Source organism: Hoplias malabaricus, chromosome 5 (assembly GCF_029633855.1).
Source record: "Hoplias malabaricus isolate fHopMal1 chromosome 5, fHopMal1.hap1, whole genome shotgun sequence".
Taxonomy (NCBI): domain Eukaryota; kingdom Metazoa; phylum Chordata; class Actinopteri; order Characiformes; family Erythrinidae; genus Hoplias; species Hoplias malabaricus.
Genome location: NC_089804.1, coordinates 34,303,826 through 34,319,846, shown reverse-complemented (window position 1 = coordinate 34,319,846; position 16,021 = coordinate 34,303,826). Strand labels below are relative to the sequence as shown.

The 16,021-nt window shown below is 42.0% G+C and overlaps 1 protein-coding gene across 1 annotated transcript in view; it reads right to left on the bottom strand.

Moving 5' to 3' along the window:
* Positions 1-15,544, bottom strand: part of erc2 (ELKS/RAB6-interacting/CAST family member 2) — a 47,810-nt gene extending 32,266 nt beyond the window's left edge. The window contains exon 1 of the mRNA XM_066671152.1: positions 14,849-15,544. Coding sequence (XP_066527249.1) covers positions 14,849-15,523 — 675 coding nt within the window. The 5' untranslated portion in view covers positions 15,524-15,544. The remainder of the gene's footprint in view (positions 1-14,848) is intronic.
* Between the last annotated feature and the right edge of the window lie 477 nt (positions 15,545-16,021).

Genomic DNA, 16,021 nt, shown 5'->3' with positions numbered 1-16,021 from the left:
GCTTCCTCCACGTCATTGGGGCTCAACACGCTTGCAGGAGAACACTAAGCGCCTTTTTATGCCATCTAACAGAAGCGTAACTATATTTTTTCATATTTAACTTGCATGTTATGTAAACACTTTGAATTGACACTGTGTGCGAAAGGTGCCTTATAAATAAACTTGACTTGCCTTACACATCAAGAGAGGAGAGAGAGAGAGAGAGAGAGAGAGAGAGAGAGAGAGAGAGAGAGAGAGAGACTAATGTGCTCTCTGGGACTCCCAGTTATGGATGGCTGTGGCATTGCTGGGAAAGAGAATTCCCAGCGAGTGTGTGAACCATACAACAGTGTTTAAAACAATGTTTACTTTAATAAAAGTTCTCTGTAGCGTGATTTATAGTTTAAATGATTCCTATAGAAACTCAGACAGACTGTAATACACTGCAGGATGTGTAGGGGTGATATATCCTCCAGTAGAGTTTCCAGACTCCGGTACAGTCATCACCTTTAACACTGTCAGCACACAGCACCATGACACACTCATCCCCCTCCGTACGGAGGAGAGAGATAAACACACCCCATTACACACACACACTCCTCCACTCCTTCACTCCCAGCCTCGCTACATCTCATACTCTTCCCCTCTTCCTAACTCTCTCTGCCTTTCACTCTTTACTCTCTCTTTCTCTCTCTCTCTCTCTCTCTCTCTCTTTCTCTCTCTACCTCTCACTCTCTCTCTCTCTCTCTCTGATCTTTTAAATAACAGATGTAGAAGGTGCTGAATAGTCTGTGGTGTGCTCTGTCGTCGAGTGCTTGACTCACTGCAGTACACACACACACACACACACACATACACACACACACACAGTGCAGAGTTTTAAATCTGTTTTCTAAAACTTTGTCACACTTCCCTCTCCCTCACTGTCAGTGAATACATATACAGCCATTTTCACACATAATTTACTGAATAGTACTCAAATGTACACCAGTACACACACACACCGCACACACACACACACACACAGGCAGCTTTACTGAATAGTACTCAAATGTACACCAGTACACACACACACACACACACACACACACACACACACACAGTCAGAGGCAGCTTTACTGCCCACTTTATCAGAAACAACACACACACAGTGTGAGACAGCACTCCAGAATACTGAATCCTCCAGAATCAAACCTAATCCTACTGAATCAAATCAAACTGAATCCACTCGAATCATACCTAATCCAACGGAATCAAATAAAATCAAATGGAGTCCAACTGAAACAAATAAAACTGAATCCAACCAAAGCAAATCTAAACAAATTAATAAAATCAAACTGAATCCAACTAAATTAAGTCTAATCCAAATGAATCAAATCAAATAAATTAGAATCAAATAAATTAAACTGAATTAAATATAATTGATTTATTATTGACTTATAACTGAAATATAATTGATTTGTTTACATCTGATCAAACAGAATAAAGTTGAAACATGAGATTTTAATAACTTTTTTAAGTTAACTTTTCCACATGACTCACCACATGCTCGCACACACACACACACACGCACGCACGCACGCACGCACGCACGCACGCACACACACACACACACACACACACAGATCCACAAATATTACACAAACCATGATCACGATCCAGTCACACTTCACATGGGAACACGTCATTCACACACTCCCCCACACACATGTACATCCTGTACATGCCACTCTCCCCTACGCACACACACACACACACACACACACACATACACACACACACACACACTCTCTCACACACACACACACACAGTTTACATCACAGGATGATTAATTTGTCTACCAACGAGCACACACACACAAAAACACACCAGCTTGAAGTTGAATGTAGCGTATAGGCACTGCTGGAACAAAACCATGTATCTCCAAAACATTTTTATTTACAGCAGGAAAAAAACTGTTTAATAGGATTTTAATTTAAAATATTCTGCACCGTGTTTATTGATCTGTTCATAACGACAGACAGTGTGTACGTCATCTGGAATCGATCGGTCATAAATGGAGATACAAGGTTGTGCTCTGACCATGACGATTAGCTCCAATAGAGTTAAGACCATAAGAATTAAAACCAAAGCAGCAAACGTCAGACTCCAGACTTTAGGAGGACTAGGAGAGGACTGAGGTTTAGAGACAGAAACTACAGCTTTAAATCTCATGCTCATTTTCTCTCCTCTGTCACTCTGTATCCCTCTGTTCCTGTCTCCTCTCTTTTCACTGCACAGAGAGAAACAACCATCTATAACCCACTCCACTGTCACTGCACATCTCACAGAGAGAGACAGAGAGAGAGAGAAAGAGAGAGAGAGAGAGTGTGACAGAGAGAGAGAGAGAGAGAGAGAGAGAGAGAGAGAGAGAGAGAGAGAGAGAGAGAGAGATGATTTAGGAACAGATTCAACATTAACGTCTGCACACTGAGCATACGAATATTGACCACCCAATCCATGTTGTCATTCCACATGATTCATGACCATATTAGGAGTAGTGGGTCTAATTTGGACTTCATTTTCTGGATGATCTAGGGGGCCTGTGTGTCAAACCCATCTCTTAATTTTACCCCTACCCCTTGTTTTCAAGTGTCCTGATCCTGAAACATCATCAGATAAATAGAGCATCGCTTCATTCCCAGGGGACTAGCTGTGCTCTGTAGCAGCTCTGCTAGTCTGAAGTGGACTTAAATGGTTACATTTAGGTTCCACAATCATATATTATCACCCTCTCCTCACTCTTCTTTGCGGTGGAGCTGAATTCAGATAGTTATTCGGCTGCTTCTCGTTCAATACTTCCAGTTCCACCTTAAATGTTGCAGTAGCCTGAGGCGCTAAAATGTAATTGCTTCACCATTTAAGGTGGAACTGTAAACATTTACGGCTAACTACAGAGACATCAACTACTGCTAATGCTGTTTTCTGCTTGCTCTGAAGTAAAGGGCCATAATGCACTGAAACTACATTAAACCAAGACAATATGCTGGTGATCATAATGCTTAAAGGAGAACATACTGACATCTGTGGGTTTCTTTGGGCATTACGCAGCCTCTCACTGGTGATCATCATAAACCTCCGTTTTGGGTGTGTCTATCCCAACATGAATTGAGACCACACCCCTAGGAAACACGGAGCAGTAGGGGTAAGGGGGTGGGGGGGTGGGACTCACCTTTAAACTATGCTATTATTTTCCATACAGTATCTTTAAATACAAAAAGATAGTGGTGGATATATTGGTTCAACTGAGACTCTGGAACTGTGGTGGTTTCTAAAGCTCCCGTGCTCTTGTAGGTGTGTGCAATGAAGTGTGTGTGTTTCTGGGCTGGAAAGTGTGATCTATGTGGACCAGGGGGCTGAGCATAGGATGGATTGTACGGTTAAGAAAGCACAGACACCCTCGAGCATTACAAAACCCAAAATACACACACACACACACACACACACACACACACACACACACACACACACACAAGCCTCAAACACAAACACTACAGACACAGAGCTCACAGTGGCTCAGAGGAACTGTCAGACCAGGCTGAAACAACAACAAACAGACTGTATCCGGAAAAAAATAGAGAAAAACAAAGGACTCCTGTACATTTAAATGAGGATAAGTCAGGGAGGAGTACCCCAGTCAGCAATAACATTACAACCACCTTCTCTCTGCACTCACATAATGTGCTGGTTCTGAACCACTTGTACTAGCTCAACACACACTAACACACATCAGGGTCGGGGCAGCGAAAATGTGAAAGGGGGCAAACAAAGCATGAAGAGCAACAGTTTGACAGCAGTCCGTAATTGTAGACCTACAAAGTGCTCCTGTGTGGGCTGTGGAGCTGAAAAATGGACAGTGAGTGAAACAATGTGGTGGTTCTAATGTTATGGCTGATCAGTGCATATCTGTGTGTTTACAGAATCGTCATCAAAAGCTGCAGTTAGTGAACCAACCTAAATAAGGTTCACAAACTCTGGACCCAAATGTTCAGTGTGTATTATCTTTATGGAAATAAATGTAGCAGATACACATGAGCTTAAGGTCACCATGCCCAATGCCAAGTGCTGGATGGAAGGGTATAAATAAAGATAAAGATAAAGCTCTCCAGGGGAGAGGAGGTGGCGACCTGATCACCCCTGTGAAGAGCTAGCGATACAGTGGCTGAGGTGGGTATGCTTGGGCTGGGCGCAATATGTAGGCTTCTGGGTTTGGTGGAGTTGGTTGCTGAAAGGATCAAAAACGGCCACAGCAACCTTATTTTTTTGGGATAGGATATAAATGGCCAAAGATAGATGATTACAGGAATGTTGTGGTTGCAGTAGGAAGAGAGTAAGGGTGGGCCCTATGTGAAGCTCTAATAGATTGGCATAGGATATTGCACAACTTTTCCTGTGTATGTTTACAATTGCAGGATTGGGCTGTGGAGCAATGGAACAACTTTCTCTGGAATGATGGAGAGAAGGAGCTCCAGCCTGTACCTGTTGAACAATTTGGTTTGTGATTCAGAATTAATCATCCATCAGCACCTGACCTCACTGATGTACGTGTGAAAGCATAAAAACATGAGAAAAAGTTATAGATGGCCCAATCCTGAATCCACATTTGTGCTGCATTCAGGCTGCATTTGTATTTGGAGCGGGTGAAATGCGAAATTAAAGTCTCAAACTCCAAAAACCTGCGAGAGGAAATTAACAAATACACGTCACGGAGTGACTTGACCCACAAATGCAGATTCTACAATTTACAAATAAATAAACTCTGTCTGCCCTAAAAGATCGTATGTCTCTATATTGATTTATTCAAATTTCATTTTAATACAGTCAAGATTTTTTTTTACATTTTGGATTAAAAATTAACATATTTATCAAAAAAGCTGCCAAGATGGTGTTTATTTTCTCTGAAAACAGCTTTTAAAGATGGGCATCATTTTGTAGCAAATTAATGTACAGCTAGCAACTGAACCAAGCTTGCACAGACCATACACTAGGCAGGGTCCAACCAACCGGGCGGCACGGTGGCTTGGTGGTTAGCACGTTCGCCTCCCAGCGCTGGGATCTTGGGTTCAAGTCCCATCTGGGTGGAGTTTCCATGTTCTCCCCGTGTCTGCGTGGGTTTCCTCCGGGGGCTCCGGTTTCCTCCCACAGTCCAAAAACATGGAGGGTAGGTGAATTGGCTTCTCTAATAACTGTCCTGGTGTGTGAATGAATGTCTGTATGTGTGAGCCCAGATATGGATTGGCGCTCTGTCCTGGGTTAAACCCTAGTGCCCGATGCAGTCCTCCAGGTGGACGGTCGTTTCTGGTTGAGAGTACGCTGTGCGCGTTTGGCTGCCGCTTCTCGCCAGTGTGTGTGAATTGAGCGTTCTGAGCAGTGTAGATTGTAAAGCGTCCTTGGGTGTCTAGAAAGGCGCTATATAAGTGTAACGATAATAATAATAATAATAATAATGAGTCAGTGGCTACAGTGTTATGCTTTTGCCCTGTCTCATGTGTGCCTGCTTTGTTGTTAACTTGTTGCCATGTTTTTGTTTTGTTCCTGTCTCCTCCCTTGTCTCCGCCCTAGCCCTGCCTTAGTCCCGCCTTGTTATTAGTTTTCCCACCTATGTCTCCTTTGTTGCCCTGCTCTCATTATCTCTTCCAGGTGTGCAAGGATGTGTATATATAGTCCCTTGGTTTCAGTGCTCCCTTGTCTTATCTTGTGTGTAGATGTGTGCTTTTTGTTTGTGTAGTTCAGTGTTTCTCTCTATTTGTGTTTTGCATTTGTCTGCACCGGTTCACGGTTGTTTCTTGTTTAGTTCTGTTCTGTTTAGCCCAGCTTGTGTTTGTTTTCTCTATTTGTTGTTTGCTTTTGTTTTATAACAAAGATTTCCCATGCGTTTACATCCACCTCATTGTCTCCCTGCAACCTTGGCATACAGACCCAACACATGTGGTCTTTGTGGTCTTTATGTAGCCCCTTCAGTAACCATGCCCCTCATGCTCAAATTGGCCATAATTTCATGGATTTTCATCAGATTACCACTTTGATAAAACTGAAACTGAGCTTAGCTGTAATATCACAACAACAGAGTTGATAAATAATTAATCTAGTATTGGCGCATCCTCAACATTTTGTACCAAATAATTACAGTGGAACATGAAATACCTCACTGACATTCAGAATTTTCCCACCAAATGAAGTGACATTACTGGGTGCAGGTCACATAATTTTTATTAGCACACTGCAGATTTTTTATGTGATTTTATAACAGAGGAAACAGCGTTGACCAGAATAATGGGACAGACATAAAACATAGTTTTTTATTAATTAAATTACATATGTAACACAAAATTCTGGTCAGCTGATTTTAACACTATTAATAGAGATAACTGAAGAAAAACTAAAAATTTGACTTAATTACTTTATGTTCATTCAAGTTCAGGGGACGAACTCAGTCAATGTTTTATAATAAATACGACATTATTATAATTATATTATAATGTTTAGGTTTTAAGTCATTTATTTAATATCGTATGTTTAAATTATGCCTAAAATATATATTAAACATCATTATTATTGAAAGTTTATTATCATTAATATTTATACTTAAAACTGATTCAATAAAGGGTTTTTTTAATGAAAAACAACAGAACATTCACCTGGGAGACACAATATGTTCCCTCAGTTCTAGAATTGGTCATATATAGAAGGGCATATAAAGTCCTGTTATATCCAACACTATTACCAAATATTAATAATTATTATAATAATAAATTATAATACATGTTATTTAATTAGTGCATTTCAAGACACTGTAAGGACCAAGGACAAAATAGCAATGAAAGTTAATAAAATAAGAACAAAAAAAAAACCCTGACCTTGCTAAAGTTTTCATGGCTACCATTAAATGCTCACAGAATTTTTCCACTTACATCTTTAAAAATCTATTTTCATGCCTTTAGTTTTGCCGTTATAAATTCTAAAGTTAATCGCAACCAGGCTGAGGACCACACTGCTCACTTACACTGACTAATCACACTCCTACTGGGCACAGGAGATTGTGTGTGTGTGTGTGTGTGTGTGTGTGTGTAAGTGAGAGAGAGAAAGGCAGTAGAGAAAGAGGTTAACCTGTAAGCTAACTTTTACACAGAGAAAAATATTGGTCGTGTGGTGTGTTCTACATGCAGTTTTGCACCCGCACAATTACAACATTGTTAGAGATATTTAAATATTGTTTAAATGTGTGATTATTTTGCAAGAATGATGTTTAAATGCCCTACTAAAGCCTGAACTTACATTTTATTGTTTTACCCACTGTGATTGGTGAAGCGAGAGAACGGAACTGCACCATATACCACAGTGGCTGGAAATAGAGGGATGGCAGGAGTTAGGGAGAAGACTGCTAGCTAACATCCCTTTAATTAGCATGGTGCTAACTGCTTGAATAGCACCTCAACTCGCATTAATCCAGAGTTAAATAAACCTGCTAACTCCCATGAGAGCAGTGAAAACCAATTGTTGGCATATTTCACTCACTGATAGCCCACTAGCATTCAATACTACTGTCAGTGCTACAGACAAATCTAAAAAAGGACACTTGAAGCTCAGAGCATAAACCCAGGTCAAATAAAAAATTGCTGCCAGCAGCTAGCTAGTAGCTGCTAGCAATTTTGCTACAGTCATCACTTAGAAGGCACAGCGGCTAATTCGCCTTTCAAGGCTAAGTCTGTGTCTTCTGATGTAAGTCGACACGACAGATCGATGACTTTCATGGACTTTTACTGTGAACAATTTCAGCTGTGAGGGACAGTGAGTAAAACCACAGCTTAAACATATGTACAATTTAGTAACCTCTGTTTATCCCCAACAATAAATAAAGAAGGGGGTAACCAGGAAATTGCTGGGGGGGGGGGGGTACAGCTTAATCAAGCTTGGAATTTAAGCTGGTCAAGTTGATCTATATCTGGTTTAGCTGGTTAATCTTGGTCAATCTGCTTGGTCCATTAGTTTATCCAGCTAACCCACTTATGTTTTTTTCAGCAGAGTTTGTAGATGTTCAACTGTACACAGAGTGTGTATAACATCTATAGATAAATATGAAAAATAATAAACACTGGAGCAGCTGTACATGAATTTAAATCCACCATACTCAATGCCAAGCATGGGCCACAGTGCACTGGGCTGTGGAGAAATGGAACATTCTTTGTAGTTATGGAGCCAGCATCAGTAGATGACCTCATTAAAATTTCTGAGACTGCCAACAATTGCTCACAGCAATGTTTGAAATATGACCATTCCTAATTGGATTAATACATTCCCCACAGTGCACCACATGATGAAACATATAAAGTACATTTTATTTTATATGATTCTTATCTCCAATTTTCAGTTGAAATATTTAATGTCTACTGTTTCTGAGAAAACAATCTGCAGATGTAAAAACAAATACAAAACAAACAAACAAATTTATTAACTATTTAATTTCATTTTAGAGCATTAACTGCTGCAGAAAATAGTGTAAAAGAGTGTAAAATCCAAAAATTTACAGCAAATAATTCCCCTTTCTTGAAATCGCCAGTTCTCACTGTCAACTTTGTGAGGGCTTTTTGCTGCAGCCATCACTAAATGTCATTCTGTGAATCACTTTGCTGGCCCAGAGGAATGAATGGCGTTTAAGTTTAGATTAGTTCATTAATACAGTGGTGCAATATCCTATACATTAGCCCACTGCTGCCACCATCAGGTGAAAGAAAAAACTTCCAAATGCCAGCGGGCCTCTAATTATGTACTCTTAAAAGTGATGCGCCGGGCCAATTAAAATCTTGCAGCGGGCCGCATTTGGTCCAGGGGTTGGACTTTGGACACCCCTGTGGTAGAATAAAGAGTAGGGTCCCAGCCAGGACCGTGAGATCCTTGAATTATGTGGCAGCTTCAAAATCTGCAGGACCACCATGCCACCTGAAGCTGATTGTATAGAATGAATAAAATGTAAATGTCTATGGTATAATCCTTGTAAAAATATATTGAATATATATATATATATATAAACACATCAATGTTATACAGGTTTCTCGACAGGTAAAGAATCATATAAAGGTTTTTCATGATTTTTACACTGCCATGTCTCAACCAATCAGATTTGACAACATCAGCTACTCCAGTCCCTTTTTGTGTCTGGCCTTTTCCAGGGGCAGTATGAGGTTTTAAGTTGGTCTTAAACCCTCTGTGAAAATTACAGGTTTTTTTACAAATACACACACAGGTTCTTTCTTCCTCTGGCAGCGACAGAAACAGCATCCTAAGTTAACCTTCAGAGGCACAGACAGATTCACTAACAGTTACACAGATTATATACACTGCCTTTCTATCTCTCTCACCCTCTCTCTATATTGTTCTTCCTGTCATAATCTCTTTTTCATTTTTCTCAATGTTTTATTCTAACTGGCTCACTTATAATACACAAAACATGCAAAGAAAACACAAGTGCTGTCAAAGTTACTTAAACATATAAATAACACCACTTTTTCAAACAGTGTTAATGTATTTTGTGCTTTCCCCCAATCTGTAGCTTTGCACACTTCACTGAGTGTATCCCTCTCATTCAAAGTATATAAACATTTTTCATAGAATACTTTGAGCACCTGTCGCAGGGACGACACAGGACGATGCTCACGGGGGAGCTGTCAATCATTCAATGAGCCGCAAACTGACAAAGGTAAAAGTAGTGTAAAGACTCAACAAATTGTAACAAGAAAAGGAGAGAAAGAGACACAGATAGATAGATAGATAGATAGATAGATAGATAGATAGATAGATAGATAGAGTGACAAAGAGTACATTTAAACATTGAAAATGGAACACAACTCTCAAGCCTGTTCAAAACTCAACAACTGCCTACAGCGCCAACTAGAGGAGTGATCTGAACATTAATAGAACATCACCTCAAGCCAAAACACAGCTCATAATTATTCAGTGTGTATTTACTCATCTGATGTATGTCAGAGAACATATGGTAGAGGGAGGAGGGAGAGAGAGAGAGAGAGAGATAGAGAGAGACTTCCAGACAGTGTGTCCTTGACATTCATCACAAGCTCATCCTCCTCACCAAGAGTGATTTATTCACACCACTCCAATCAGAGAGAGAGAGAGAGAGAGAGAGAGAGAGAGAGAGAGAGAGAGAGAGAAAGAGAAAGAAAGAAACCTGAGAAAGGAAAGGGCACAGACAGAAAGAGAAACAAATAAGCAAATGACTGAGAAGGAGGCGAATGGAATGATTAAAAAAATGAGATAGGACAAGACGTGCGAGTGTGTGTGTGTGTGTGTGTGTGTGTGTGAGAAAGAGAGAGAGAGAGAGAGAGAGAGAGAGAGAGGGAAAGAGAAAGAAATAGATAGCAGACAGAAAGAGAGATAGGGGGCAGACAGAGGGAGAGAGAAAGAAAGAGAGAAATGCAGACAGACTGCCCGAGGCTGAGTGTGTTAAAGTCTTCACTTCATTCAAGAAGAATAATGTGGTCTTTTGCTGAAAATAGCATCAGCAGAGATTTAATATCAGTGCTGTAAGCCACTAGCGCACGGACGCTAATTATACCCGTTCATTTAGCTTTGGACACAGAGAGAGAGAGAGAGAGAGAGAGAGAGAGTGAGAGAGAGAGAGAGTGTGTGTGTGTGTGTGTGTGTGTGTGAGAGAGAGAGAGAGAGAGAGAGAGAGAGAGAGAGAGAGAGAGAGAGAGAGAGAGAGAGAGAGAGAGGCTGATTAACAGTCTCATCTCGTTAAGGTCACCACACATTGATGAACACTGAATGTCCAGTTTATTACGGTCATCCACCAGCCGAAGGGCCACTTTATCAGAAACATCTACCACATGAACTTTGTAGGTTTATATTTACAGAGTGTACACCATCTGTTCCTGCAGTTTATGAGTCCCCATCAGGGGAAAGAGATCACCATAGGACCACCACTGTCCAGATATTACTGATACACACAGCGCAAACCCCTCTTTACCTCTTCAGGTACACAGGTAGATACTGTAGCTCTATTTCTTGACATCCAGTGTGTGTCACCATGCTCTAGTCAGGAGGTCCTTATGACCTCTGGGCCATGGACAAAGCCCAGAACTCTCATCAGCGCTGTGTTAATGTGACAGCTGTGCTGCTGTATGTAGCAACAGCTAATTATAATGACACCCCCTGCGACACAGGGTCTGTCAAATATGCCAGGGGGTGTCATTCAGTCCACAGTTGAAAAAAGTTGGGAACTCCTGCCCTATTCCTTCATCTAGGCTCAGTTTCTGAGACAATGTCTAAGGGTGTAATCACACTAGGCAATCCATAAAATGCCCAGGCAGATTTGACTAGTGGGTTTGACTAGTGTGAGTGCTCTGTACCTATGTCCACTTGAGGAAATGGGACTGGGCACTTGGAGTTGTCCCAATTCCCCACTCCCACTTCCCTGCTGACCTGCACAAACACTGTGTTTAATGTTTGAGTTTGTATATATATATATATATGTGTGTGTGTGTGTATACAGTAGGTGTGGGAAAATATATTGATACAGCTATATATTGCATCGTTTTCGCTTGCGATATGTTATCGTCATATGGCATCAAATATTGATATATTTACTGAAAAATAGGTGCTATATACTTCCTAAGAGTTGTTCTTCAGTTAGATTTACTGAAGTCACTGCTTCATTACCCCATGTGGTGGCATTAATCAAATGAATAGGATAAACCTGCGGTGAAGAAAGAGAACTCAAAGTGGAGAAATGTGGACTACAGAGGAAAACAAATCAGGCACCTTTTAAATCAAATATTTGGGTCCACTGTTGAGAAAAAATTTGCATTACCACAGTGTGACAGTGTGACCGTATGTGTGTGTGTGTGTGTGTGTGTGTGTGCGTGTGCGTGTGTGTGTGGTAAAGAGACACGAGCACGCTAAGCTATGCACTTTTGTTTCATGCTGTTGTCCAATTCTGTGAAACTGACACTAATTACATAATTCCTTGTATGTGCTTATTTTGGTGTATTTTATCCTCTTCGTTTACACAGATGCTGTGAAGTATCGTAGAGAATTGTCTTGCAATATATTGAGTATCACTGAATCACAGCATCATATATCATCGTTACTGTGGCCAATGGATTGTCATAATATCGTATCATAAGATGCTAGTTTACAGTGAGTATTGGAGAATTGATATCACGTTCACATCCGTACCTGGACCCACGTCCTCGAGCATGGCACGGAGCGATCACACTAGTCAAACAAACTGGACTTTGGGGGTCAACCTTGCCTGGGCACAGTATGGACCACCTAGTGTAAGGATGTGTCAGTGTGAGCACTTTGTTTAGATATTTGGTCAAATTCACAACTCTTTGCAGTCAGAGAAAATCTTCTTATACTTTTAGAACAATTAAAGGAAAATCGCCGTGCTGAAATTGATAAATCGCCAAGAGGGACTGTCAACAGAATGACTCCAAATAAGCTGCAAAGTACAATCCTGAACTCCACTGTACTGAGCAAAACAGTAATCCATCAGAGAGTGATTCAACCGTGCGAAGTGTGAATACACACTAAGAGAGGGTTTTTATGCAGCGTGTCTCAATAATATCTGAACAGTGGTGGTCCTATGTTGGCCTCTTTCCCCTGACAGACTGCAGGAACTGATAGGCTACATTCATTAATATAAACCTACAAAGTGCATGTAGTAGATATTTCCACCAAAAGTCTAAAGTCTTTAAGGGAGAATTTGATATTAGTCATGTTCTCAGTTAACAGCTCTAGAAGAGACTATTATTTGAATGTGATTTTAATTGAATCTAATTATTTTAATTGAATAAATTGGTTTCTGTTGTTCCACAGTGGATTCATCTGAATGCACACGTCTGGTATGTGTGTGTGTGCGCACGTGTGTGTGCGCGCGTGTGTTTGTGTGTGTGTGTGGGCTTTTTGGCAAGTTTTAAGAAAAAAATCCAACATATAATAGGAGTGATGAAATGTTTGAAGAAGAATGCCATAAACACAATGGTGCAGAGGGCTCTGGTGGGAAGATTTCTTTCCTGTGGTTTTGAATGGAACCAGGCGTCACCACATTATGAAACACATCAAGCATTTTTTTTTCTCCATCCACCAGATTCTCCATGTGTTTTATTACCCGTGCCCTCCGTCCCATCACATAGTAATGATGATGATGATGGAGAATAAAGGGAGCTGAATATAAGATTTCTTCTGGCACTATTTTTTCTCCACCATCAATAAAAATAAAAACATGTACCTTCTTAAAAAATGGCCAGAAATGGTATGCTTTCATAACCACATCATTTTACAATGTGTATAATGTGTGGCGCTTTACAGGATGAGGTCTATTTCCATTCAACACCACTGTGAAGAAAACACAGATTTTTTCTGAGATTTTGTAGAACAAAGTTTCAAATTAAACCCATTCTCTATCACTGTTTACATCCTGACCCTTTAAATAAGAAGGATTTTTTGAATGGGTGGAGTTTCAATTAGATATTCAAGCTCTACACAGTGGAAAAATCCTACTTTTGAAAACACAAAGATGGTGTGTTTGTGTGTGTGTGTGTGTGTGTGTGTGGGCCTGATGCTGTGTTGTATAACAGTGAGCTACATGCAAAATGGCAGAGAAACAAGAATCTCTTTCCAAAAACTGTCTCCATCTCCACAACAAACAAAACGTGAGCGTGTGCCAGCAGTGAGGGTGAGTGTGAAAATTCTGATGAAAATTTCTTCTCATTTTATTAGAATTCACATAATGAAGTGGTGAGGGTTCAGGGTTCAGGGTGTTTTACACCTGTGTGTCTGTGGCAGAGGTGAAGAGCATCAATGTACAGAAATCTACACCAGTACATTTACACGCAGTGAACAATTAAACATCACAACACACGCAAGGACTCACATCACTGGAGTTGTTCAGGAATTATAATATAGAACTCAGTGGGATTTCCCTGGGGTTATGATGAGGCATAAACAGCCATAAATATAAGACTGTGTGTGTATGTGTGTGTTCGCGCGTGTGTGTACATTACTAATGGAAAGCTGAAAATGAAAGAGATGACGTGTAAAATAAAAGTGTGTAAATGAAGAAACACTCGACAGGAGGCACAACACACTTTCCACCAAATGCTCAGGGACAGCACAAGGTATTTTAAAGTTCAGAGTCTATGGCGGTGGCTGTGGCTGTAACCCCTGGTGTGTGTGATTATCCTCACACACTCATCAACCGGACCCTAAAGAACTGAGAGCTGTCATCACAACAAGAGGACTATGTGGGGGTCTTTAATGCGGATGTTAAATGGTCCCAACTTTGGATGGGCAGTGTACACAGAATTATAATGCTCTTTTCCACTGCATGGTCCAAACTCCACTCAACTCTACTCTTCATTGCTGCTTCTCCATCAGGTAAATCTGGACCTAGTCTTGGAACCAGGTTCTTTTCTTAGTCCCTGCCCTCTCATGGTTCAGAGAGTAGGGACTAAACCGTGATGTGCAAACCTTGCAGAGTGTAGATTGTCCATAGAGAGTTGTCATTCTACGTCACACAGTGCAGACGTCCAGCACAAACTCTCCATCTATATAACCTCCAGCTACAGTAGAGATCACATTTGTTTTTATCCGACTCTCCTGACTCCCGTTAGAGACAGGGTTTTGAGAAGACACTAGATTAATATAGGGGGGAGCTGTGGTAGTGAAAAAACAACCAGGGACCAAACAAAGAGTACAGTCCAGTAGAGCCAGTGGAGTCGGTACAGTTGGTACCATGCAGTGGAAAAGCACATGCAGAAGCTCAGCAACACAATCCTAACCTAACCATTCCCAGACAAACCCTCTGACCTGGTTCTCCTCGTGAGTGACCCTCATCTGCTCCTTCAGGACGGAGGTGCGTGCCGCCTCCTCTTTCCTCATCACTCGCTCCTTCTTCAGCTCGGGGCTCCAGAAACTCTTGATGCTGTTGGCGGAGGAGCCCAGCTTGCTCTCCTTCAGGTCCAGCTCTCTGCGGAGGAGGTCGTTTTCTCGCTGCGTCTCCCGGAGTTGTGCTTGGAGCTCCAGCAGCTCTGCGGCGCCTGGGCCTCCCCCTCCCCCAGCCCTGACAGCATGCCTCAGGAGTGCTCCCTGTTGGTGCGAGTGCTGCATCATGGCGAGGGAGCCCAGATCGGCACCATAGGCCAGCAGGTCAGCGTGCTGCAGGCCCAGTGTGGCGATGTTGGGGCTGCTGCCCATGGCTGTCACCCTGCCACCATAGACCGCCCGGCCGGACGCCCGGCCCAGCATCATGGTGCCCCGGGGGTACGTGGCCGTGGAGCCCACCGCCTCATGGTCGCTCAAGTACATGGGCCCGGACGTGGCGTATGCAGCGTTTAAAGACTGGATGTTCTCCATGGAGAGCGTCTTGGACCCCGAGGAGCTGCTGGCGGCCCGACGATGGCCCAGCCGGGGCGAGCGAGGGAGACGGGGCGAGCGCACGGGGCTGCCCTCAACCTGGCCCACGCCTCGAGCACTGCTGTACATCTCTGAGAACGGGAGGGGGAGGAGGGAGAGGGAGGGGAAGGGGCAGGGGCAGGGAGAGGGGGAGTGGCCTGATACGTAAACGACTCCGCACCTCAAAGAGAAACTGGTTTTACTGCATCATTCTGAGGAGAGAGAGAGAGAGAGAGAGAGAGAGAGAGAGAGAGTGTTAGTAGTCTGATATATAATCATAAGAGAAGAGAAGAGAGTCCTGTGACTGGAGCCTAAGGCAGAGGACTGTGCTCACAGTAAACTGCTTCTCAGAAAATAACACACCTCGGTACAGTGCGACCAATCACAGCATCAGAGCGCAAATTGGGTGGATAAAAGGTACACACACATGCACGCACACACTTGTATCACACTGTGTAAGCGTTTGGATATGGCTGCGTTGCATGTGGAGAAGGTGAGTCACAATCCTTAGGACACTGAGATTTGGCAAGAAGTCACTCACACACACACACACACACACACACACACACACACACGACATTGTTCATC